The sequence below is a fragment of the Dromaius novaehollandiae genome, chromosome 3 (assembly GCF_036370855.1).
Source record: "Dromaius novaehollandiae isolate bDroNov1 chromosome 3, bDroNov1.hap1, whole genome shotgun sequence".
NCBI lineage: Eukaryota > Metazoa > Chordata > Aves > Casuariiformes > Dromaiidae > Dromaius > Dromaius novaehollandiae.
In genome coordinates this window covers 120,392,791-120,419,494 of record NC_088100.1, presented here as the reverse complement: position 1 = coordinate 120,419,494, position 26,704 = coordinate 120,392,791, and the positions used below count along the sequence as shown (strand labels likewise).

Sequence of the window (26,704 nt, the reverse complement as noted above, 5' to 3'; positions counted from 1 at the left end):
CGAGAGAAATTTAGGAAAATCCTCCCGTTCAGTCCTATAACCAAAAACTGCTGAAGGGAGCGTTCCCTTCCTGTGGGCTCTCCTTAATAGTGCTGCTAGTCTTCGCCCTGCCAGGGTAGCCCCAGTTGGCCACAGGGTGTTCAACCTCTAAGGGACATTTTCTGTTGCAGTGACCCCTGCTCTGCTTTGTGGATGTAGTCCTGTGCACCCACTTAATGCAATTAAGGCAATCTTTTCTTTTGTGAAAAGGTTCATAATTAAAATCTGTAGGTTGCTTGCTTGTGGAGTCAGTCCTGATTTGCACCATGGTCTTTCATTGTAGGTGAAGTGAAATGTACCTCTCCAAGAATATACCTGGTCTATAGCTGAAGCACGTGTAGACATACCCAGCCTAGTTTAACCTAACAGCTTATGGCACAGTACTGAGGAAAAGCCAAGTAGCCAAGTGAGGCCCATTTGTGAATCACAGCTTTTTTGTTTCCTGAAGATATTTGTTGTAATGACTGAAATCTGCCCTGTACCATCTCCCTGAAATTTGCACTGCAAGAAGTGAAACGTGGTCTTCTAAAATCTTTCTTTTGTGCATCACCTGGCCTTCTTCAGTCTCACTGAATGTCATTTAGGTTGTTGCCAGCGAAATGAGCTGAGGTGCAGAGGAGATCTTGCAGTCACCCGCCACATGACTAGGAAGCTCATGGCTTAAAAATAAGCACTCTTGCATCCAGTTTCTTTTCCTTTCATTTCTTACCAACACTGAGCATTCTGCTGCTGAGCCCTTCTGCCTGCTACTTAGGGGCTGAAATAATCCTCTCTTTTAGAACAATCTGCAAGATTTCTTAATCAGTGGTAAGAGCTTTAAATCTGACTAGATTTAAGGTGGAATCTGTCAGGTTCATTAGTAGGGATTATAGATTGTGGTTCCTGCAGTAGTAATTGACCCAGACCAGTTTTCAAAACGTGAGTGTGGACCTGAGTAAAATTGTTTGGTGAAAATATGAATCAGTCCTAAATTTATGTGTTACTGTTTTTAGTGGGCTTGCCCATAAAGTGTCTGCCTGTCTTCTCCCCTGCTATGGTGCGGGCACCATTCCAGTTGCCATTTCCCGTGCAGTGATTTTTGAGGGAGTGAGGAAGGAGCTGCACTTCTGCGCTTGAAATGCGATGGTGCTAGCAGCATGGCCCAACAGTTGGTGTGGGGTAGCAAGAGGAAGGGAGGCTAAAACTTCTCCCCACCACAGTGGCAGTAGTGGCATGGCCCTTGCTAGGTTGTGCCAGGTGTCTGGTGTTACCCTGACCAGGTCTGCGCTCCAGAGAGCATCTCTCACCCTCCTCAAGTGACCCATAAGGGGTCTCGGGCCCTTTCAGGTATATCGGGGATACACTTTTCGCTGCCTTTATTTCCTGCAGCAGCAGGAATTTAAACACTGAATACTATAGCCCAGGAAGAGAGTGACTTTATCACCCATCCTGTTTTATGTTTAAGACAATCTTTTACTAATGTCACATATTTTAAATCACTGTTTCAGAACCTCTGACCACCTTCTTGGTTAAATATTAGCCAAAATCCTTCTACCTTTCTAAAAAACATGAAAAGTAAAACCAAATAGCTATCTATTAATCAGCCTGTGATTTTTATCAAGTGTTTTCTGTCACAGCAGTTCTGGGTCTTGCACTGGTGTTCGGTGAGAGCCTATCTGTTTGTTCAGTAGGCAGATGGATGTACTTCTGACTAACTACATCCAGGTGAATGCTGTTCATATTAGCCTGTATAAGAGGATGCTGTCAAGGCTTGAGATTTGTTTATTCATCCTAGTTCTACTGCATTTTTCCCACATAACATCAAACAAGTAAATTGCAGTCACATTTTCAGGTTTAGGTTTGTAATTGCATAAGCAATCTGTGAGAATGTCGCAGCTATTCACAAAAATCAGGCTGTATGGTTAAAAAAAAAAAAAAATCCAGTTCTCTTCATTGCAAGGGCATTTCAACATGCAATCAGGGTACGTGATAGTGTGAAGAAGCCAGGCAATTACAAAGCACAACCAAGCACCTCAGTTAAATGAAAATCTGGTCTTTAATCCGCTGCTTGAATCCACATCTAAAAATTGGGGATCAGAGTAGTACATTCCTGACTCCTCCTTACGCACCTTGTCAGTGTTGTGAAGCTAACTGGGGGTTCTCACAAATCAGGTGGTTGGTGGCAGATCTGTGTCAGGCAGGTGTGAGCTGTTCGGGTTTCCAAACAAAATGTAGCCTTCTGCATGGGCAACAAATGTGAATTTAAGTTAAAGAAAAAAAGAAAGAAAGAAAAGAAAAGAAGTGGAAAACTACAGGTGCATGGTTGTAAGCAAGCAAACAGATAAAATGGAGGAAAACAAAAGGAGTAAATGAACAAGTAAAAATTAGCCAAACTTTTCTTTGGTTGCAAATGAGCTTTTGCAGTAACTTAGTACAAGGTTGTTCCTTCCCCCCCACCTCCCGAGGTTTAAGTGGCCCTTGAATTTAAGAAGTGAGGGTACTGTTCTAGCTATTACAGAGCACGATGAAAGGCACGTTACCCACTAAGGTTTTTTCTTCTTTGAAGCCTCTGGCCGCTGTCAGAGACAAGATCATTGCACTAGATAGATGGACCACAGTCTAATCCAGTTTGGCATGTATTTCCATGTGACGCATACAGACGCTGCCACAGAGAGAAAACTGGTGTATCCTGCTCCTAGCATGCTGCGTCTGCATTTGCCCTCTCTGATTTGAAAAAGCCGTGTTTGACTTGCTAAGTGTGAGTAGGAGGCTGTCCCGAGTTGAGGGCTCTTCACTTTCACAGAGCTCAGCTTTTACTGGGGGGCAGAGAGGGGAGCCTAGGCCTGTTACTGTGGCTGCAGCAAGCACCCCCTGCCCCACTCCAAAGAAAGATAATCGATGCCGTGATTTCAGAGAAACAACTCCAAGTACTCTCTTGCTGTTCAGAGCTGTGCCAACAGTCAGGGACTTCTCAAAGACTAGTTTCTACTAGAATGAAAACTACTATTTAAAATCCTATAGGTACTGTTTAGTCTAACAAAAAAGGCTTGTGGTGGTTTCTCTTCGCTGTTGCTTTAGAGATCTGCAAGGAAGGATGACATCGGAGGGAGGCAGTCAGGTCACCCAGCAAGGAGAGAGCCTGGGCAAGGCACAGTGAGAGAGGAGGGGCTGGACGCTGCAGAAGATGCACTGCAGCGCGAGGGAGCTCGTTGCATGGGGGGCTGAGAAGGGGCAGGCAATGGGCTCACGGGGGGATACAGCATTTCTCCCCTTCCCCTTTGTAACAGCCAAGGCTAATTAGGGAGGTGTTGTGGTTATCAGACATTCACTTGCCACTCTAATGCTAAAAATGACTGTAGTTTCCCAGTTCTTGGAATGGCAGGAAAACATAGGGGAAGAAGGGCAGGATTTTCAAGAGGTGCTTAAAAATAGTGGCTCATTCCAGCCACAGACTGTGTGTGAACTTGTATGAGAGTGCAAAGTGGGAGAAACCGAAAGTGAGAGTGGCAAACACAAGGGGAAGGAAGGGAGAACGTGCTAAGATTAGTAGGGGCCTTTTTATTTTAATTACAAAGGATTCAGCTGACATCACGCAGGAGGATTTCAGCCCACGCAGAGGAACGGTGATGACATCTCCAGCACTGTAATGCAGGGATGAGTAGATGAGGGGTGGAGACAGTGTGTCCCAGGAGGAGGTGCAGAGCGTGTGTGGGAGAGAGCAGGGGCACCCTGCAAGAGCCTGGGTTTTGCCTGCGCTGGAGGCAGCACAGCACACTGCAGCCTGCCCAGGTCCAGGCTCGCCTCAAGAACCAGTAGAAGGAGTTGTTGTTATTGCTTCTGTTGTACTGAAGGATCCCAAAAGAGCATTTTATATATCCTCGCTGTATTGAATTCTAAAAAACCCAAGCAACCCACAGTTCTTGCTTCAGAAACCTTATCCTTCATATGTAGAAAATATGCCACAGGTAGCAGGTGAAACTCAGGCAAGGTTAGATTCAGTTGTGCTTTGATTAATTAATCAAATAAAATTCCTACCACCAACTCCTGGGCCTGGTGAACGGTTGTTAGCCTCTACCGCTGAGGATCCCAGGCTGGTCATGGTCAAACGAGAGAGCACAGTTATTTTCCCCATAACTGGTTATTCAAGATGAACTTGTGCAACTCGTGCCTGCCACAGTATTTTACAGTCTAACTATATTTAATAGGCAAATAATTTGATATTAGAAAGTCAGCTGGGGAGGTACTGTTTTCTTTATTTCTTGGCATTCAATATAGCCTGCTGTCTGGAAAGTCCAAGCACGTGCACACAGAGAGCACCGCATCTTTATTTTGCCTGAGTAACAGGAGAAGTCTTCTTTAAGAAGATTAAAGGTAACAGATTTTCTTCTCCTTCCAGTTTCCCTTTTCCAAATGAGACACTACAAGCTCAGAATGAAAGGGGCAGTGAAATTTCTCTGCACCTTAACAAAGTATGTGTTGGCTGTTACAGGATTAAGAAAGGGACAGATATACGTGTTTTTCAGAATGAGATATCAAAAGCAAAGTGAAACAGCCCTGCTCTTGCAAACATGCATCCTTAGCCAGGACTCCAGCAGGACTACATGATGTCTAAAGTCAGGCAAGCTCATGCCTCAGAGAGGTTCTTCCCTATCTGCAATCTCTCATTCCGCACTAGTTTGGACAGAGGAGCTATTCACATCCATGTATTTTCCAAATTAGCTCCTTAAAACAAAGTTGTATACATCTCAGCCTCCTCTTTGTCCTCCCCCCTTTCCTTCCTTCCTTTCCATGTGGATATGTTAGAACAATTGAATGTTCAAGCCATGATTTCAGCTCTGAGCTTTGAGCAAACTGACTTTCCTGAAGTCTAGCATCAGTCTGGACTGACATATAGACAGAGCACTGACTCAAAAGACCCTGTATGCTTCAGAGGAGAGTTTCAAAAGTCCCAACAAGATAGAGGTGACCAAGACCCAGTTAAATTCAGTGGAGGGAAGAGAATGCCTAAATTCCACTTTGAGTGACTGAAAATCTTCCCTCATTTTTGTAATGCCTGAGCTTTCTGTCATCCTGTGGAGTCCTTTAATCCTCAGAACCGTAAATGATTTCTAAATGTTATCTATTGGAAACAAAAGGGAAGGTGAGCAGCTCTCTACTATGAAATATGCAAGTGCTGCAAGCTGTCAGCTGATGTATAAATTCCTTTTAAAGCACTGGGGAACTTTTATTTGCTTGATTGCCATCTAGTGGAAACTGTGCTGTGTGCAGTGTGTTATTTGTAATAACATTTCTATCTCAGACCTCATCCAGCTGCACCGATGATTGCGCAGTTGAATTAAGCTGCAACTTGTTGTGCTTTGCAAGTTATAGCGAGGTTTTGCTAGGTCAGGAGATTGCAAAGTAAGGTACAGAATGGCACAGGTGTTTGAGAAATTAATCTTTCACTGAGATTACTAAATGGCAGTAGTGAGAAGTGAGATTACGGGTTATGTGTGGTAGACAGTTAAGGTGCAAATGGTCTCGTTCTAGTCAGGTGGAAACTGAACTATAGGTCAACATTAATATAGGTAAGATGTATTTTCTTCAACTGGAAGAGTTCTGTTTTAAAGATCAGTATTGTACTATTTTGGAAGGTTATAATAACTGCATTAAGATGTCTTGCTGGAAAGGTGGGGTTATATCATGAAAAAATGCCATTAATTTTTCCCAGCCCACAATTTAGTCTGGTCTCTAGTAATATGGGGAGTGTTGGAAATCTCTGTAAGATTTTCTTTGAAAACATTTTGAAATGTCTATCCAGATTTCTGAAAAGTACTAGAATAATTCATTTTGGAGAGTGTTAATTCACACTCAGAAACCAATATGCTGATTAGATTTCAACTCCACAGTGAGAGCCACATTTTGATCTGACCCTTATTTCTATATTTCTCTGGGTTTTTTCCTTCTTTCATGTTTTTTGAAATTTCAGTGGCTTTCCTTGGAGTGTCTTATGAGATTATCCACACTCAGCTCGTCAGAAAGCAGCTACATTTCTAACATTGCTCCAGGACTCCTTATATTGAAGTCATGCCAGTGCCAGGCATTTTGGCACTGAATTAGGGTATCCATGCCATCTAGGTGTACCCAGTTGTGTCTCCCTCTCTCATTAGAGTTCTTTCACTCTCTTTCCTTCTTGAGAAGGACAGGACTTCTCTTGCTGCTATCCAGATGTGCTTCCACATCCTGATCCAAACCTTTGCTGAGGCAGTCCATTTTATTCATGAGCCTTTGGTGATGCTGGGAAGTGACTAAAAACTTACTTTTTAAAAAGCCTTGAGACATTATGCATATTGGCAACAGCTGACAACCTCTGTAGCTAACAGGAGGAGTTCCATTTTGCCTTTAAATAAAAATGTAAGCCAAGAATTTCTAGAAATTAAATTTTCTTTCCTCGATAAGGTGCATAATTGAGAGCTTTTTTAAAACTCTTTTTGTCACTAGATTGCATTCAAGTAAATTAAATCAATTATTGGGTTTTGCCTGCTAACAAAGGAAGTTTATCTTTGTGATACGTTTTATTGATGTTGTCTTTTTCTGAATACAAAAAAATAGCACCCAGAAGAAAATTGAAAGTTCCTTGGAAAAGTCTTTATGTTAATCTTTTGCTTTCTCCTTTTCCTTATTTTTGAATAAAGACACGCAGAGTCTTGAGAGTTTACTGAAGGATGCAGTAGTAGATGGGCAACCTCGAAGCCACAGAGCTTGGAGAAAAATTATCATCCTTGTGGAGGGCATTTACAGGTATGTTTGTGTTTTAGAAACGTGAGTACTCTTCATCATTTCTGAGGACAGAATGATATATTGAGTGAAGCTGTCATTAACTTAGGAATCAAAAGGAAATCTTAATGACAGTGGAGGTAATGTTAGCATCCTCAGTGATCTTATAAATACATTGATTTTCATTAGGTCATAGAGCACTGGCGTAAATTGCTCCAGTTAGATCCTGTTTGTTGTTCTGAATGCTGATTAGCAAATCATTTTCCTTTGGAATGGGGGATATACTATGAAAGCAAGACAGATCATCAGCTCATGTATGTCACCAGAGATGTGATGAAATTCGTGGAGCAAGAAGGATTGAGGAGTTTCGCAAAGTGAATAAGTCAAGAAGTTTGTTATGCACTGATCAAAAGACAGCAATGCTATTCCTAACAGGTAAGTTCTGCATGTCCAATTCTTACCCAGCTGGTAGAAACTAAAAACCCGAGCTAAACTCAGACCAAGTGACACCAGCACCTTTCCAGTACTTAGTGCTGGATCTAATGGACGCACAGTCTAACAGGTATTTCATGTAGCCTCCATCACTGGAGGAATGTGAATGACAGAGGCATCTTCAAGGATATGTCAAATATTACTGGTATTAATAATATCATGTAATTACAAAGTATTCTAGTCATCTGGCTCCAGTTCACTAGAGCAGGACACCCTATGTCCAACCAGAGGGACAAGCCATCACTAGAGCTGAGCGGCAAAGCAGGGGCCCCAGACCAGCTGTGTTCTGGCAACTGCTCAAGTGGGGCACATGTCGCTGTGGGGGCAGCTGTGGACCTAGCAGAAAGTGTGAATGGGGAGACAAAGGAAACTGGAGCGCATGGGCGAGGAGTTGGTCCCAGGAGCTTATGGAGCAGGGGAGGCAAGGACTGAAGAAGCAGGGATCTAGAAAGTAGGAGGAACAATTGTACAGATGTAGGCGAGGCTACAATGGAGCGACAAGAGAGGGGGGAGTGGGAGAAGGATAAGTTTAGCAGTAAACACTTGCACCAGGCAGAAGGGAATCACTCATTTACAGACGTGATGTGGTTTATGAAAGCAGCATTAAACACTATACACAGGTATGATTTCATGTGTTGTCGAAATACAGGCAGTCTGGATGGCACTATTTTATGCCATTTTCTTGAGGATTGCTAGTGCAATTGAGCTGATTAGCCTTTTTCATAATGAATCTTTTACAATCTCATGTTGTCACAGCTACATAGTCATCAGCACTCTCTTTTTACCTAGTTTCCAATCTGGTGCAAAGAGGACAAATCAGTCCTTATCTAACCACCTGTCACTCAGAGGTGAAACAGTTCGGCAGCAGATCCAAAGAAGTTTGAACTTCTCCTTTGAACCAGAATAAACAGAAAAATACTGCAAATAAACACAGCTTGGCACAACTAAAAGAAAACTCAGATTTAAGGACTTTGATCATGCAGAAATGAAGTGGACCACCAACATTTTACTGACAAATACTTCTCAGTCACATGGCCTGTAGAAAATGCTGTGGCTGCTGAGCTTTGTTCAGTTTTAAATCCTTTGGTCTGGATATCGACCACTAGAGAGAGAGGAGGTAAACTTGTGACACAAAGGCATCGATCAGGCGAAGCAGTGGGACAAACCTACTGTCAGATAGTTGTGACATTTGCAACTTTATCTCCAGATGTATAAATGGCAAGGAGGGTTGTTTTGTTTTGCATTTGGTTTGCAAGGAAGACTTTGTTCTCAAAAGTTACAGAATAATCGCAGGTCCTTCTGTTGGAATGCGAAATAAAAACATGCCAAACCTCAGAGAACCTCACTAAAAGGGGTTTTTTATTTCTGATAGGAATTATTAGTGGTATCGAAAGTCCCGTAAGTCAGTGCTTTCCAATGGGATTTGACAATTTAATTAATTATTTTATATTTCTTAAAAAAGCTCAGTCTCAGTATGTCACCGCATGTTGATTACAGGGAAACATCAAAGAGACAGGGAATCAGGTACTGAATTTCTTTGGTTCCACCTCATTCATATCACTCTCACCCAATAAGAGATGAATAATATTAAGATCACTCATGTCCTGAGTGTCTGTGCTTATGAAAGGCACAAAGTAGAAGAAAAGCAAAGCTCAGCTCTGTAATAGTATCACCACACCCCATCGGGTTACGTCTCTGCTGACACTGCCAACCTGAGGTGCACAGAACTGATCTGTCCTTACAACCTTAGTTACCACTTCTGGGAACAGATGCACAGACTGTGTAGTCTAATCCAGTAAGTAGCTAATAACATTTCATATGCAAAAGAAAAGCTGGAGAAGGCATATTAGAAACTCTCTTAGAAATACTCTTACTTCTGTGTGTGTGTGTGTGTGTGTTCTTTCCCCTCATCCTAATTTTTTTCTTTCTTGGCCCATGAATTTTGAAATAGATTAAGATTTTCCAACACCCGTATTGGCTAATGTTAGTTCTCTTGAAGATTTGCTGGATGGTAAATTAACATTCATCTAGAAGGTTTAAGAGGACGTAGACTGCCGTTACTGTATTCTTAGAACATTTAATACTCTTTTGTTTAAGGACTTAGGGAGAAGTTATGCTTTGGGGTCAGCTAATAAAGAATTTAAATAATTTGGTCAAAGCCACTCTCCAAGTTAAAATATCTTGATCTGCATGTTTGGCTTGGCAAATTTTTTTCAGAAATGCTTTTTACCAGAGATGCAAAAGACATGCTAAGCTTTCCTTTAAAAAAAAAAAAAAAAAAAAAGTTATATGGGACACCATAGTCTTAGCATGGTAAGGTTGATGGTACGGAAAATATTTTGCCTATTCTTTTCATTAGAGGTATGTTATAGTGTTTATACTGCACATAAGCCTGGACTTACCAGCTGGCAAAATTTGAAAAGGGCCATTATTAGTCAACACAAGTGTTTCAAAAAATCAGACTTGTGTTTTGAAACCGTAAGCCACAGATCCCATTTGGTTATAACTGAAGGCAGAATTGGCCCCTTGCCTTGGGAGGGTCCCAACCTAGCAAGAACTATATGTTTGTTTGCTTTTTAATGTATCTAACATCTGAAAAAGGAAAAAAATCAGAACTAAATGTAACCACTAGTGAAAGCTGGCTCTCATCTTGGACTAGCCTAGGAGCAAATATATTTCATATTCAATCCAAACTGAGAGAGGCCATCCAGCCATCAGTCTTCCGTACAAAAAGCATGAACAAGTTTTGGCAGTGTCCAGGGCACAAATTAAACTGACTTGCTAAATCATGTTTCTGTTACTTAAATTCTAGCTAATGTTTTCTTTGGCTTCTACCATTTCCATTTCAAAATTAATCCGTTAGTGTGCTCTTACATGGTTACTGGTAGATTTCTGCTTCTTGCACACATTTTTACCGGGAGTCAGATAGGCCAAGGCCCAGGGCAGGAATTACGGGGCAGCAGAAACTGATCAAAACATATGATTTTTTTAATCCAGCTTTTCCCTGCTCTTAATTTGATTTAGATATATTTCCTTCCAAATCAGAAAATAGCTCTCTCATCAGCTGGATATTGTCCAGTGCCTTTTTTGTATACACTAGAAGTTCCTCGGGATTCAATGCCAATACCATAGGAAATTTATCGGGGCTATTTTCTATTTCCTGGGGTTGGGTGACTGGACTTCAGAAAAAGAATGGGACAATATTTAGTGTCTTTGGCCGGGGGGCCAGCATAAAAGATTAACACTTAACCTTTCAGTGTATGGGGTTGTATTTAAGGCAGGGTTGGAGGATTTTTTTAAACTATCACTCTAAACCACAAAGTAGAGACCATTGTGTGAATGTGCAAGGTCTGTGTAAGAATATAATGCCCAAAGTAAATATTAAGTTATAATGTGTATATTTTTGTAGTAAGAAGTCAGGAGGGGAGGAGATATTTTCCTAAGCACAAAGTAGCGTGAAAGGAGAACAGATAGATTTTCTAATGTTGAAAGGATCGTGGTACTCTAGGGCGTATTTAGAAGCTGAGTGATGCAATTATGAGGAAGGCAATAGTTTGAATACTGGTAAATTAGTTCTCCTGAGAGAACAAAGACTGAAACTGTGGAAAATAGTATGCAGTGCCATAGTAGGTTGTAGAAAACTGCTTTCCAGAGAAGTTTCAAAATAAACTGGATGAACACTGGTAGTATCCTGTCAAGAGCAAGCCTATATTCGAAGCAAGGTGACCAGCACAAGTACAGTCTTCTGTCTCTCAAAGCACCTGGCTCCAGAACTCACCATCTGCGTTGGGAACAGTCTCAGTGGTTTTGTAGGAATTGGATCAGGCCTCAGAATTCTGCGATCTCAAAACTCTGGATGTATCTGCCCACGTCTGAGAGTGGATTCAAACTGAGTGCAGACTGACGCAAGCTCTTCTCTCTGCCCTCTGCACAAGGTAGATGAGGGGCAGCTGCAACCTAGAAGCTTTACATCCCTACAACCAAGCTAACGACTTCTGCTAAAAGACAGGATGTAATAATGTGTAACGGGGATGTCTGGCCTGGGCAGAGCCAGCTTGAGTTTGCCTGCATCCAGCTCTTTAGACGTGCCCCGTGTGCTTGCGCAGATCTGGAAACAGGCCAATGGCTTTATTGCTATCACTGAAAAGTGACACGACCAGACTGAGGCAGAGAGATTAGAGTTTGTTTCCAGTTCTCTGGTTTAAACTCAGTCCGTATCAATATTTACTGAAGGATTCAGTAAACTTTCCATTTGGGCTACCCCAGGTGGTATGTGAAGTGAGCTTTATTTTGGAGTGCCTCTAGACAGGGAGGTGTTCATATCGCAAGCCATCTTCCAGGGTCGGAAGAGAGGCTAGGAAGAGATGAGGCATAGGAACAGCACTGTTCTCTGCCTCTGGAGGACTGAGGCCTGTTCAGACGGCAGCGCAGAAAACGTACACCAAGCCAGCAGCACAGTATCCGTTTCATGGACACTGCAAGGCCACGTCAGGATCTCTGTCAATGATCGTAAGATTTGTGTCAAGCAGCGTCTTTCAAGAGCACTAAATCAACATTGAAACTGAATGCAAGTGCCTTATTTTGCTAAACAGCTTACAGTTCAAAAAGAAATCTCCTACTCGTAGTAGTAAGAAGACGTTTTCATTAAATCTTCATATTTAAACCTCACAGTAGTCATGTAGCAGCTCTGTGTATTCTGGGATTCAGCAGTGACTTAACTCCCATTCCACACACCCACAGCAAATCAAGCTCTCCATTTGCAATTTTTACTTGTCTTCTTGAAGATAGATGCTGTGTCTCCTGCCTGAATCCGTGAGCCATTGAACCTAATGATGTCCATGTAGATGTGGGATGCCTGCCTGCAGGCAGAGCTGCTGTCCGCCGGCGAGGTGCTCCTTGGTGCCACGCTCGGCCCCCGCTCGCTGTCCGCTCCGTAGCCGACTTGCCAGCCGGCCAGACGCAGCCTCGAGCTGCCCTCCGGGGCTGCCGGGGTCTGTCCCCGGCGCAGGGGGAGCCGGAGGCAGAGCCCAGCCCTCGGGGGCTCGCAGCACAAGCCCACCTCGTCGGCAGCTTCAGCTGAGGCAGGGGACGTCGCTGCGAGAGGCTGTGGTGCCCATGTACGCTCCCTTCCGCTGCCTCCTCGATGGCTGGCGTGACAGAGGGGCAAGACTCGCCAGCAGCCACCTGACAGCCGAAAACCTGCCTCTGGGCACGTGCAGCCAGGCTTGCTGAACCTCCCAGTAGAAGCAGCACAGGGGGCTCCCCCGTGTTGTCGTTTCGAAACCTTCACAGGTAGCAAATACCTTCCTCAGAACTCCCACTTGCTTCAAGCTTGCCCAGGAGGCTGAAGGATGAAGAAGAACTAAAATTGTCAAAAATTTCCCAAGTGCCAAAAGCGCCGCCTCCCCCTTTCGTGATACCAAATCTCAGCTGCACGGTGCAGCTGCAGAGTGCCGATAGCACAGGCTGTGAAAGCCGCTGGTCCAGAGCCTAAAAGCTGCCAAGAAGTTGTACTGATTGCACTGTTCTTTTGTATATGCCATTTGGGAACAAACTTGACATTTCTGTTTACCTGAAACTCCCGTAGCATTTGCAATCAGATACACCTTAGCTGCAGGCCTGAGCCACAAAACGTTGGTTTTTCCCAGTACAGAGCACGCTCACTTTGTGCTTGATAGGAAGTATTTAGCATTTAAAGACCTGCTCACTACTGCTAGTGGAAAATAACATGTTTAACTCATTATGAAATGAATACTGAGTGCATCAGAGCGTATCCAAGTATAACCTTAGTCATTTCACAGAGGTTTTCAGGACGTAATAATCTTCACAGCAGTACTATTGATACTTCATCTTTATGTGATTAGAGTGCATTTCTTATTTGTCCCCAGGGCTTTCATTTTGCTGAACAGGTCCTCTGTGCCAGCTAACTTTCTGAAGTGATTACCAGTGATATAAAAGGTTTATCATCTTGTCTTATTTCTAGGAATCTCAGTAAAATATTAGTATAAATTCAGAATTTTTCTTTCTCTTGTGTGACTATAAAAGAAAAAGAAAAAAAAATGAGACTTTTTTTGCTTCGGAGTGCTAAGTAGCAGGCTGCATTTCCTGAAAAGTGCATATGGGTAGCTACAACAGGCAGGGGTAGATCTGAGCTGCCTTTTCATATCACTGGTTTTGTCTGCACTGACAACTGGGGCTACTTTAAGTTATGACACCTTCTTTGCCTTTCATCATGGCCCATCTCCTACGTGTGTTATACCACAGTGCCTCTGCACCAGGGTAATTTGCTCTAGAGTTGTTACCCCAAATACTGCTGCAGTCGCATACACGACATAAGCAAGGACCCCAGGCTGTGAATCATAGCAACTCCTTATAATTCATTACAATGTTTGTTTTGTAGTGAATTGTAATATGCTAGTCTGGGTAATCTGGTCACCCCCTCGCTTTGTACCTTCCTTCTCTTCCCTAGGATGCTGAAAATTTGCAAATATTCAAGGACTTTTCGACTGCTTTTGACTGTTTGACTTCTAAGACTATTTGATTGTTTTATATTCACCTGTGAAGGGAGGAGTTTGCAATTTTTCTTTGAACTGCTAATGCACATTGAGTTTGCAGCAGGTCTTTCATGGAGTCCGAGTCACTGTAGCCCGTAATGTCTTGATTTTGTGGCAGTATTTTAAGAAGAAAGGTGGCTGTAGGACTGGTTGTTTTTGACCACGGCTCTTCTTGCCTCCAGCATGGAAGGCTCCATCGTGCGCCTGCCCGAGATCGTCTTCTTGAAAAAGAAATACAAAGCCTACCTCTACTTGGACGAAGCTCACAGCATCGGCGCAGTGGGAGCGACGGGCCGGGGAGTTGTGGAGTACTTCGGGATGAATCCTGATGATGTCGATGTGTTAATGGGAACGTTCACAAAGAGCTTTGGTGCAGCTGGGGGATACATAGCTGGCAAAAAGGTAAGAGGGAAGCACAAACATTTGAACATCAAGGGGAGGAAAAGTACCTTCTCATCTTGTGTGAGATATTTTAATCTCTTTTCATATAGACTGCTTCGTAGGAGCACTGTCCTAAAGATAGTACCATTTTTGTCTGGATCCCAAATGCACATAGAACAGTCAGACTTTCTTATTTTTGTCTCATGTTTGTATTACGTAATTTGCTTCAGTTGGGTATTTCTGTGCCACCCTGATGATTGTTGTTTGTCTTGGAAATGTTTAACCACTTTGTGGTTGGCTAAATATACTTCACTACATTAATTTGCATGCAGACTGCTTGTTACTTTATTTCATATTTGTAAACAGTGTGTGGAGCAATATGGAGAGATTAAGGCCACAGTTTCATCCACTGATGATAAAATTCCTAAACAGCTGTGGATTATCATAGTTGCATTTTTCAGGAAGATGGAGAAAGAGAGTTTACTGAGGGCCTTCTGCAGTAGCAAATCTGTATCCTCAGCTGTTCTGCATGCATTAGGAAAATGACTTCTTGTTAACAATAGATGTCAACAAAAAGTAGAGCTGAGCTTGTTTTAACTGAGCATGTAGAAAAAGAGAAAGTGTAATCAGCACCATTGTGAAATGCCATAGTTTTGTTGCTTGACAGAAATATCAAGTGGTTGCTGATAATTTACCCTATTCATACCCTACCAAATGTATATCTTAAGTAGCTTGTTGAGTGAGTAGGAAGCCTGTTAAGACAGCCCATATGGATATTGTCAGGATAACATTAATAAGTTAACACTTGAGTAGAATAAAAGGGATATAAGTACAAAGCATATCTTTCTCACTGAGTGATTTTTCACTTTTTCCGCCTGGAGATCTCAAAACAGACTAGCATAATGCATGAAGAATTAGTTTTGTTTCCTTTACTTCCTGAATCTGTCTCTGAAGGCTTAACTTTTACCAGAGGACAGTGTGGCTAATATAGCTAGAAATTATAGGAAGTCTAGACCTGTAAAAGATGATCTAAAGTAATTCTTCATCTAATCCTGGGAGGTTTTCATAAATGAAAGTGGATCACCCTTCTTGTATGTGCGAATATCACTAAGCTTTCCATCAGGCTTCCTGGCCTTGGTGACAGCTCACCTAACACACTTAATACACCTGCATTAGCTGATGCAAACAAAAACTCAGGGTGGCACCGTTTCTTCTGTGTCAGTAAGAGTACAGAAGCCTTCTGGGCTATTTGGTTAAACCCTTCAAATTACAATTGCATCATAGCAGTGCATAGCCTATATAGGGTTTCATAATTCTTTATCATTAGCGTTGGAATTACAGCATAGGTTTATACAGCTTTTTCTTGCCAATAATTTGTGCCAATATCTTTGTTTTTCTTCTGGTGATATTTTTCGTCCAGGGCAGTTTTCAAGCAGAGTTCATTACTTTAACTTGCACACACAGCATTTAGTGTGGTAGCCTTTACTCTCTGACATTTTGCACTTGGGTGTATAACCTGTCATAACACTGACAGTCTCAGTTAAGCTCTGGTTTCCTACAGTATCATTGGGTTCAGAAGAGTAACTTGCATTTTAGATATGCCTACAGTACAGCAGTGCTTTTGCTAGGACTACAGATTTTGCTCTCAGTTATACAAGGAAATGCTCAAGCAGCTCTACTAACTCTAAATGACTGTCCCCACTATACTGAGGGGAAGTTACACTTTTAAGAAACTAATATTCCGATTTGGCTAATATCCAAAGATAGATACCAGTCAGGTTGCTTTTCCTAAGGTTAGGTCTCCTGCTAGAGAAACTATACTGTTTTCGTTTGTGCTATGTTTCATTCCCACTAAAACAGGAACTGAGAGGTAATTTAAATGCAGCTGTTTATTGGTCTTTAAATGATTTTGGCTCCTTTGTCATAACTCTCATCATGTAAGTAAATATTCTGTTTGAGAGCTTTTTTTCAGCTGTAATTGCCCCACCTACCTTGTAAAGTATTTACACCTGCCTGGTGTTTCTTCAAGCCATATATTAACAGTAGCAACCAATAAATGGTGAAACATCTTTTTCCTTTTGCATGTTCTCACTCCAGCGGTCGTTAAAAGTGAGATCTGCTTTCTGACCACATCATAGCTCACTCATGCTTTGTTTTGCTTGTGTAAGGACCTTGTGGACTTTTTACGAACTCATTCTCACAGCGCTGTGTACGCCACATCCATGTGTCCACCCGTAGCAGAGCAGATCATCAGGGCAATGAAGTGTCTCATGGGACTAGACGGGACGACGCAAGGTAAGGCACCCTCGCTAACTGCACGTGCTCTGTTTATAACCAGAGCACCTACTGGGTACAGCCGCACACAAAATGTCATCCAGCCGCAAAGGAGTGTAGTAGTAGTAGCAATGCAAAGGAAGTCATTCTCACTGTGCAGCTAATATCCAGGTCATTGTACTTCTGAGTGTTATCAGCTCTACTTCTTCTTCCATCCTTATCCACCTATTTGCACAGCAGTTGGACATTGTTTAGCCCTCACTGAACAAGGATTCTTATAAGTCCTGTACGGGAGGGAGGCGTCACTGTGGTCATTTTGCAGGTGGGAGAATGCAGGCGAAGTGGTTAGATGAAGTTCCTAAAGGCACAGCGTAGCAGCAGAGATGGAAATACTCTGCAATTCTTGCTCCGAGTTACCTGCTATAGTCACCAACCCACAGCACTTCACCGCAACAAATAGGGAGAGTATGAAAAATTGCCCTTTGAGTAGACTCTCTGGCTCTGTTGGGTGAGTTCAGGAGGAAGTCCCTTATGCCTTCATTAATGGACTGGATGCTGTCAAAAAATAGCTTCTCAGAGGTGCTTGTGCAAGGAATTTCTTCTTCATAAGTGTAGTGGCCAGTTTAACTGCTTTATAAGTGTAAGCCTTCAATTTGGCAAGCGTCTCAAGCACAGCTCAGACTTTCAACACAGCTGTTGTATGTTAAATGATGGTATGAAATGATTGTAGTAATTCCCACCTCAGTCATTAATTATGGTGTCCTGAAGCTAGTTTTGAAATACATTTTGTCCCCAAACAATTCAGTATTTGGTGTCTTTTATGAAAGATTAGGTTTATTTATATTCCTTCTCTGAAGCTGCAGATGCAACTATAGTTCAGTCCTCTGTGTAACATGCTCTGTATGCAGCAAGCAACAAAAACTGTGAGATATATCTGTCTGCTAGTATTTCTGTGTGACGCTGAGATGTATTCAGTGTTTAAGGGCTTAAATCCTAACTCAGAGATAAAAGCTGATGGTTTTTGAACTTGTGTAGGTTGTTTTGGGAATGGTTGAGGACAATGTCACTGTCTGTGTAACAGGTAGTGGAGGATACAGATTCTGCTCGGAATTGCAATCTCTTTTATGCTGATTCAGCAGCGCTGTGCTATAGTCCTCTCTCCTGCCTACTGAAGGGCTGATAGAGTAACTCTGTATTATCCATCCCTGATAGATTTGAGTGAGGGCAAGGCAGGAATGGAAAAGAGAAAGGGTGTGTGAGAAGGGGTAAGATCATACCACACTGCACTGCACTATTCCATTACAGAGGCCCGGGGGGTTGTTTCAAACCTTGATAGAGACAAGACTATTGAGACATATCTCACAGCCCTTCAGTGAGGCCAGACTTTACAAGGCTCCACTGTGTGAAAGCAGAGGTGGAGAATCTAGTCCCAGTGCCAAACTCTGCTCAGTGTAATAACAAAGTGCAGCAAAACTCCAGTGCAATACGCAGACAATGAGAAAATGATGCTTTTGTCATTTTGGCAGAGAATTTAAGTTGGAACTGTTGTCACACTCTGAAATCTGAAAGGTCAAGTTTGCATTTGCTGATGTCTACAGCTTGTTTGATGTCAGAGACCAGCTTTGACATGTTGCTTCTGTCTCAGCAATGTGCATGCAGCCTGTCCCGCGGTGCTCTTCTCTGACCTAGTTACATGAAATGTTTGCCATCAGAGGGCAATCTTACACCGAGCCTTCCCAAGAGTTACATATTTAAGGGTCTCATAGATGCCGCATGTAAAATATTATACATCCATTTCCAAACCTTCAAAGCCTCTTACAAATGACCTTCAGCTAGCATAATTCTGCATGCAGTTTGGTGCAGGCTAATAGGAGACTTGGTTCAAGATGGAGTTTTTTAAGATGTGCGTGTCTGACTCTGTTTTAGGGCTAGGAGATTGCAGCATTTTCTCTTTCAGAAGCAGTTTGTTTAATGACACAGTGTTTGTATTTCTGCACAAACCGAGTGCTATTAAGTCTCCTGAAAATGCTTTAGGAAGTAAATTACTGTTCCATAAGGTCTTTAAAATTTTCCTTGTAACATGAAATACAAATGAATAGAAAAACAGATTAATAAATCATATATCACAACTTAGAGTATTGCACAAAGGCTAACAAACTGGCTATGATGTGTAAAAATGTTTCTGAGACAGACTCATTATTTTAGTCTATTGGTTTTTCTTTCATGTGGGCCTTCCTTCATTAGACTGTCTTGTAGACTACAAAAAAAAAGCACACACGCAGGAAAAAATGTTATGTTGGACCACACTACAGTGCTGCTTTGGCATCAGAGGGAGGAAGGTGGTGGCTCAAGGAGGAGAGGAAGAGAGGGGAAGAGAGCCCTGTCTCCTCTTAGATGTTTTTGTTTCCAAGGACAGCAGCGGTCTCGGCTGAGTTCTTTTGCTCTGTCGTCAGTGAAAATGGTGAATCCTGCGTGTGAGCTGTCCCTGTGAGATAGTGACATGTGGGAGAGACACCTGGCAGAGAGGTTTCAAGTGAATCGGAATTACCACAGAGTGGTAATGGACCCTCTGTAAAATGCAGTCAATTTTTTTTTTCAGGAAACCTGTTGGATCATTAAAGGGAGTTTATTTTGCAGTTGGTTCAAATGGCCTTCCCTTCCCACTGAATGATTGGGGGAATCGCTTTTAAGATCTCCATTAATGGACAATGGCTTGTCCCGTAGGGAACATTCCTGTAGGGAGCGATCCTTGCAAAAGATATGGGGGATAAAATTCTAGTTTGGTGAAAAGTTCCATGCTAACTACAGGGAGCTTCTTAAAAAGTGTGAAATAATGGGACAGGAAATGTGCTAACCCATCTTGTTCTTACATCTGAACTTCATGACTGACTCCTGGGTAGATTAATAGGAAGCCAAGGGAAAGCGGATTGATTTGGTCATTTAATTGCTGCTCTGAAAACTCTTTATATTTTCTAGCACTTCACATAGTCTTCTCTTATATTTCCCCAGGTATCATGCTTTTACATTCCCTTCCATTTGTTGCTAGCTGTTCTCCATTGATCTGTTAAGAGCTGGCCTAGAAAAGAGCAGTGTAGGTGAATTATATAGTGGACAGTGCAGTAATCAGAGGCCAGAAATGCAGAGACAGTGGTTGTGTTTACTCTGGCGTGTAACAGAATGGTTGATCTCCTATTTTTTCTTCATTTATCTCATTTTTATTCATTTATTTATCATATATATATGTTTTTATATATTTATATATATATATGTATCATATATTTTTATTCATTTATCATTCATTTATTTATTTAGCAAGATTATGGCTGGTTGGAAAAGGAGTCAGGGCTTGTATTTTCAAGGCAGGATCAGTTTATATTGGATGCATGACGGCAGGATATGAATAGATGCGTATGTGCACAGGGGGTGCAGTGTAGTTAGAAGGAAGGAATGGGTAGTGCTGTCTATGCTCAACTTGCTAACACTTGAAAGATAATGCTGTAAAACCTAAACTGTTTAGCTGGAAATTATCCATAACAGGTGTCTGCTTCAGGCTCTGGTTTTTTCATATTAACAGAAAAGGTTCAGTCTTTCCTCAGACTCATAGATATACATATGGGATTTTGATAGCCTAGGAAAAAAAGTCCTCTTCCCTGAAAAGCTTCAGTTTCTCCAGCGTTTGTGAAGATGATTTGCATTCTGATAGGCAAGGTTATCGCTTGTGCTGTGTCTATAACATACCATCCGAGTCCTGTGAGCCTCTAAGATATCACTACTTGAAATGAGCAGTGGTGAATTTTTAGCGCTCTCAGGACGTTACCTGATCTGAGCACGTACCTTCCCGTGCTGCCTGCGGCTGGGCTGCGCAAGGCCGGATCCGCTGAGCGAAAGAGCCTCTCCCAGCTTGGGGCCGGCAGGCCTGAACGGTGCAGCCCCGACGGGGAAAGCCCGGGGACCTGCCTCCTTCCTGCACTGTCTGGCCCACAGGGAGATGAGCCTGGAAGCATAAAGAGAGGAGACACTGGCAAGTAAAGGAGATACAACAGGGACCAGCTAACAAGTTGCTAACAACTGTTAGCTGCCTGGTGAGGATGGACATTAGGACCAAAATAAGATGCTGAGAAGCCAGGCTGGAGAGGCTGGGGGTAAACAGGGCCTGGCACAGGGAAGGAGAGGACACATGGATGTATAAGCAACTATAGCAGAGACACAGCTCTTCAAACCAGTGCTGTTACCGCAGTGGCTCTGGTTTCCTTATTCTTCTCTGGTCAGCAAACAGCTGTGAAAGTGCACTAGCAAAAAGTCTGCTTACCTTCCTTTGCAGCAGGAGACTCCAGGTGGCTGGGGAGACTTTTATTTAAAAACCTTGCACTGATGAAAGTAAAAAGATAAAGAGAAGATGTGTCTATAAATGTATTGGTAGGTCCCATATCAATATTTGTGATAGGCACGAAACTTTAATGTCATGACAGAATGATCTGTATCTCCTGCAATTTGGTTATCTTAAGTTCAGTAAATAGTTTGTGATGATACTGCAAAGCCCATAGTCACTTATCATGAATTCCTTCTTTTGCCATGTTTTCTGCTGTGACTTGAGAAAATGAAGCACAAGAAATGTTGAATGAGCACCAGGCATTAGTATCCTCCAAATTAACAGGTATAGTTATTCCTGTCTGGGAAAGACAGATAGACTGGGGGACTGTGTTCCTTTGTTTCTAGAGTGACTTTTATTCTTGTAGCATAATTTTATAGATATTATCATAGCTTGTATAATAGAATTGTTCACAAGTGTACGAATTTTGGCAGCTGCATTTCCTTTAGTAATGCCATAAGGCAGTAAGTTCCATAGCTTAGTTCACTGAGTCTGCAAAAAATCATTTTATCCGTCTTACATCTTTGTGGCCTTTTCATCTTAAACGTATCTCCTTCATTCATTAGGAGATATGGGAAGCAGAAGTTCCCATGGTATTTCCTCTTTATAATTCATTATGTAGATATTCTTTATACATTCTCCTTGTGGCTTCTCATTACACTGCTGGAGATACCTCAGGAAACTGAGCAGCTGCCTTTAGCGGTTTTATCCATACGATGACACTGTAGTTGCCTCAAAGTACTTGGACCCTGTGCAAATTTTCATGTATGCTTGCTTACATGCAAAGCACTAACACAGCCCCTCCAGCTGTGACCTTGGACCTTTTCTTTTCCCTTCTCCCTGGGACTACCAAAAGCATATTTTTACACTTAAATTTGATAGGTAAAAAATAGAACCACTGGGCAGACAGAGTTAAAACTGCTAGAAAATCTGAAGTAATTTTCTTGATGACTAAGAATAAATTATAGTGATGTAAAAATCAGATGAGAGCATTTCCAAAGCCATTGTATTTTCTGTTTAGTGCATAGCAAACAATAATTCGCCAATAGCAATAGACATTTTTCATATGCTTTTTATGGGACACTGAAAAATTAAAAAATATATTCTGAGGCATCTACTGTCCTCACTCATCTCAGAATGACACAAGGTGTTAAAGATAATTCCTGAGGTTGTTTAGATACAAAGTGTTTCTGCAAAATATGTATAGTCATTTGTGCTGATTGGTTTATCATTTTGCAACTACTGGTTTTTATTTTTCTTTCTAGCAGGTTTTGAGTTCTTGCATTTGAGCACATTCAGATTACAAGAAGTTGCAGGATGCTATGTTTTCTATTTTGGCTTGGCTTTAAAAAGATTCTGTTTTTAAAAGGTTCCTTTCTGAAGCATTTCCATCTGCCTTAGATTTTGGTATAACTGTAGGACCAGCTTCTTATAATTCTCAGTTTCCATTTTCCACTGCTATCAGTGCTCTGCAGAATCTGCAATCTTTTGAAAATGTTACCTTTGGCAGTCAAGGTCCTCTGTAAATTTGAAGACCATAGTTAAGGATCACTGTTATCTGGTATAAATCAGCACTGCTGCTGTGAAGGGCAGTCTCGCCCTCCTTTTTGCCTTTCCCCCCTGCCTAGCCCCATATTCCTGCCCCTTTCCTTATGCCAACATTAGTGTTCGTGCAGCTATGCAATGAACTGAAACAGGGAACTTATCTAACTGAAAACTAACCTAACCCCCCAAAAATGGTTAGCTTGCGGCCAAACTGGTTCCATGAGCCAATTTACCATATGGCTGCATGAATCCTAGTGCCAGGACTCGAACAGCCAGAGCTGAGGGGAACAATTCTTTCTGCAACAAAATAAATCCTTGCCAGACTGAACTGATCATGAAACTTTAATACTGAACCTTTAAGCTTTAATACTGCAAGCTACTTAGCGACAGACCCTCTGAACCTGCTTGAAACAGCTTGCAAAGTCAGTCAGTATGTCTTTGTACTATTCCCTCTCAAATTCTCTTCTTGTTGCTTCATTCTGAGATGACTGCTTCTCTCAGGCCCTCATCAAGCAGTATGCTTGAACACTTGCTTAATTTTAAGTAAATTAATATTCCCACTGAATACATGCCTACATTTAAAACGCTTAAGCCAATTTGTTCCGTGTTTGCATCGCATTGACTCCATGACTAGGGCTCCAAGTCACTATGATAGTGAAGCTGCTGCTGATGGTAATATGCTATCATTATCACTGTTTGTCAGGACCTAGCATCACAGATGTTCTCCCAGCAGTGGATGATGACACAGAGCTAAATTCTGCCATCCTTACTCAAAATGAGTGAGACATCCTATTCCAGTGGAGCCACCTGCCATGCAATCTGCCTTCTAAAGGAAGCCAAATTGTAGACATAAAGGCTCTGTTGATCCTTGCAAGCAGGGGCACTGGAGGAATAGTGTTTTCAGTGGGATTTGCAAGAGCTCTTGGCATTGGCCAAACTCTGCCTTGTTTGAAGGCAGGTTTTCCATAGTCAAAGTTAAACCAGTGCTGAGTCCCTTAGAAGACCCTACCCATGGATAGGTCTCCCAGTGTTTTCAAATAAGCATTAAGCACAGGGAGAGGAGGGATGTGACCAGACTGTGAACCTCTCCGCACATCCTGGCATGTGGTCTGCTTGGTGGGCAGGGGACTGTCCCCCCGAAAAGAAAGACACGCTTTCCCTACAGGCAGTAACACACCGCTGCACAGCGCAGTCGTCATCTTTGAAAGGTATCTTTGCTGCCAAGATAGCAGAGCTTGAGGATCTCTTCTCAGCTCCAGATGCTGCTTGCCACTGCGCAAGGAATCCAGCGCTGTTATCAGCCTGAGGAGCACAAAGGAGAGAACTGCCTTTCCTGACTGCGTGTAGATCACTGGCATTTCAGAAACACCTAATGTGATGCAGATGGAGTGTGTTGCGTGCTGGCCGGCTTTCAGCGGAGGGACTGACATGCTTTGTGATTAATCACCTGTGCTGGGAGTAAATAAGGCTCAGCCAAGGCTGGCTGCCCTGTCCCCGTGTTTGTGCAGGACACCGAATGCAACATTATGTATTTGAGTATAGATAAGGGGCTGAGTCGGCATATTTGACTCATTTGAGAAATAAAGTAAAAAAAGACGCTATCTGTGCAATTTCTGCCCTCTACTTCAGCTGAAATTGCCACTTTTTCTTCCTGTAGTCAGCTCTGGAAAGTGTTTTGCAGCAGTTCACAGTAAAAATTGGACTGACTAAATAAGTCCTTAAGGGCTTATTTAGCAGTTGAATTAAGTTGAAATTACTAGGTTAATAGTTGGCATTAGATTGTAGAAGAAAATATCTTCACTTCTCCCCAATTCATAGCAAAGTTATTTTTTATGAAGATTTTTTTATCTGAGAACATATTTGCTTTAGGCACCCCAGTTTTATAGCATTCTATTTGTGATTTAATGCACATGGAGGTACATGTGTGTTACTCTTGTAATGGAACCAGAGGAAAAAAAGAAAATCTGTCCATCTGCAACAGTTTAGTGGGGAAGAACTATTGTTTTCCAGATTTTTTTCAGCCTATGAAAGTTTGCTTTTTACTATCTAGTTGTTAGTAGAGGAGGGCAGGGAGTAGAGTTCTGCATCCAAGGAACACAGATTGAAGAGACGCACTGACACCGGTATGTAAAAGTTTGATTGTGTAACTAATTATCTAAAAAGACCTAGTGAAACAACAGCTGGAGAAGATTAAAGCAGGTGGATTTGAGTCTTGAAGAGTCCACCATGTGCCAAAGGAAAGTACAATGTGGGATTATCTTCTCTGGAACAGGTTCAGGAAAAATAGCTCTCCAGCAATTAAAATACACCTGAGATCTTGATATGAAAGGCTACAGGTTGCTTATTCCTGTTTTCAATATACTGAGTCAGAATTTCCAAGGGTAGAAGCCTACAGGAAGAGTTCAAAGGTAAAATGTTTGTGCAAGAGTTGAACGCAGCCAGCTTCTCTGCTTGTTAAAGCTTTCAGGAGTGAAAAGCAGACGACTCTGGAAGAGGAAGATAAGCTTTCGTTGCAACAAGCTGATAGTTTTACTACCTCTTTGGCTGCCCAGGTAAGGCCCTTAGCTGGCATAAACAGCGGAGCTGTGTTCAAGCGCGTGGAGCTGTGCCAGTTAACACCCGCTAAAGACCAGCCCTCAGGTTCGTAGCCACGATGTCTCCCTCTGTCAAGCTCCAGAGCAGCTCCCAAAGTCCTCAGCAAAAGCAGGTCTGTAGCCGTAGCGCTGTGATGGTGCTTTTTCTTCCCCTGACAGCCCTGTCGTGGGTCAAAGTGGGGCTCTCCTCCTCCCGCAGAGGGGTACAGCTGGGGGAGAGATGGGTGCCCGCAGCTCCTGAGCACGCGGGAGCAGCCTGGCTGCTGCTCTGCTCCCGGGACCACGCGGCCCTCCTTGCCCTGGCGCGTGACAAAGCACCGCTGAGTCTGTTAGTCATAGCGGCTCTCTCAAGAGCCTGTTGTTTCAAAGGAATTGTGAGGAAAACCATCTATCTTTTATCATTTCTTTCTCTCTTGCCTTGTCTTTGTTTTGTTCTTAAACTAAACCATGTTAATTGTGAGCCATAAAGCCTCTTAAAAGCCTGCAAAAGTTAATGAGCTAAAACTGGCAATATGCAATAGTGCGTGTCAAATAAAAATATAATCAGCACTTTTCCCAGAATTGCCAGCACTTTAGAACTTTGCAATAAAATAAATATTTTTAAAGCAGTATAACAAATGTAAACTCGAAATTTGCCAGCAGTAGGTGGATTGCAATAAATACCAGTTTTCATTGGACAATCCAGGTAATTAATCCTCTATTTCAATAAAATCACAGTAAACTGGTTAGGTATCATTGCATATTCCAAGACTGTGAAGATAACTTGTGAAATTTAAGAATACTTTGTCCTTCAGCTTCCCTTCTTTTCCTTCCCTTTGCATTCAGCTAATAAAAAGATATAGAGCTCTTCATAAGGACATGTTCAACCTTAGCTGCAAACTGTGGAGCAGTAGTGGGCTTCCTTTTAAATAGCTAGCTAAAGGTCAGTTCTCCCAGTCCCTGTTTTCTTTGAACATATGCTGCATTGTGGCTCATGTGTTTTATGGAACGTAACTATCTGGCATAACCTTCACGCCGTGCTATATGCTATTTGCATAGACAGTGAAGACCATAAATCCTCAAGAATTTTCCATAGCTAAGAATTTTTGAACAAATATATTTACTATCTAAGGCCCTGATGCTGTAATTAGTGCTGCAGAGGCAGCACTTGTACTCAAAAAGATGCAGTTACAACATTTTAGCTCATAGGCCTGAGTCTGCAGATTTTCACTCAAAAGAGGAGGAGGTTAGCAGGACTACAGGATGCAAGATCCCAGCCTCAAGAATTAAAGAAAATGCTTGTTAAATGCAACATCTTTGGTTAAACATACCCCAGTGAAATTTGGACTAAGATCTGATCCTAAACTGAATTCCAAAACTCTTATGCTGATTTAATCTGCAGGGTGGGGGAAGAATTGGGCCAGTTAGACCAAAATAAACATTTTGCTCAGATCTGCCTCCTTATCTGACTTTGGAGGGTCTCATAAATGAAAGAAAAAGAGCGTTGAAACACAGTTGCAAACTTTAAGGGTTTTATTACTCTTATCAGGACAGCATATAAGATGGCTGTGTATATATGATGCATGTATGTGGTCTTGACCACAAAGCTTAACAACAGAAAGGAAAGTGTTGACACTTGGTAAAGAAATAGGTTCCTCCCAGCCACCCACCCACAAATACAGTGTGTGTAGCAATCATCTCCTAATGTGCTTTTTTTCCCTCCAGATATATGTGAATGCTCT

At 42.2% G+C, this 26,704-nt stretch overlaps 1 protein-coding gene across 2 annotated transcripts in view; it reads left to right on the top strand.

The window, feature by feature from the left end:
* SPTLC3 (serine palmitoyltransferase long chain base subunit 3) overlaps nucleotides 1-26,704 on the top strand; it is an 85,966-nt gene that overhangs the window by 50,611 nt on the left and 8,651 nt on the right. For both annotated transcript variants that reach the window (XM_064509983.1, XM_026094571.2), the window contains exons 7-9: nucleotides 6,693-6,798; nucleotides 14,003-14,222; nucleotides 16,370-16,496. In XM_064509983.1, coding sequence (XP_064366053.1) covers nucleotides 6,693-6,798; nucleotides 14,003-14,222; nucleotides 16,370-16,496 — 453 coding nt within the window. The remainder of the gene's footprint in view (nucleotides 1-6,692; nucleotides 6,799-14,002; nucleotides 14,223-16,369; nucleotides 16,497-26,704) is intronic.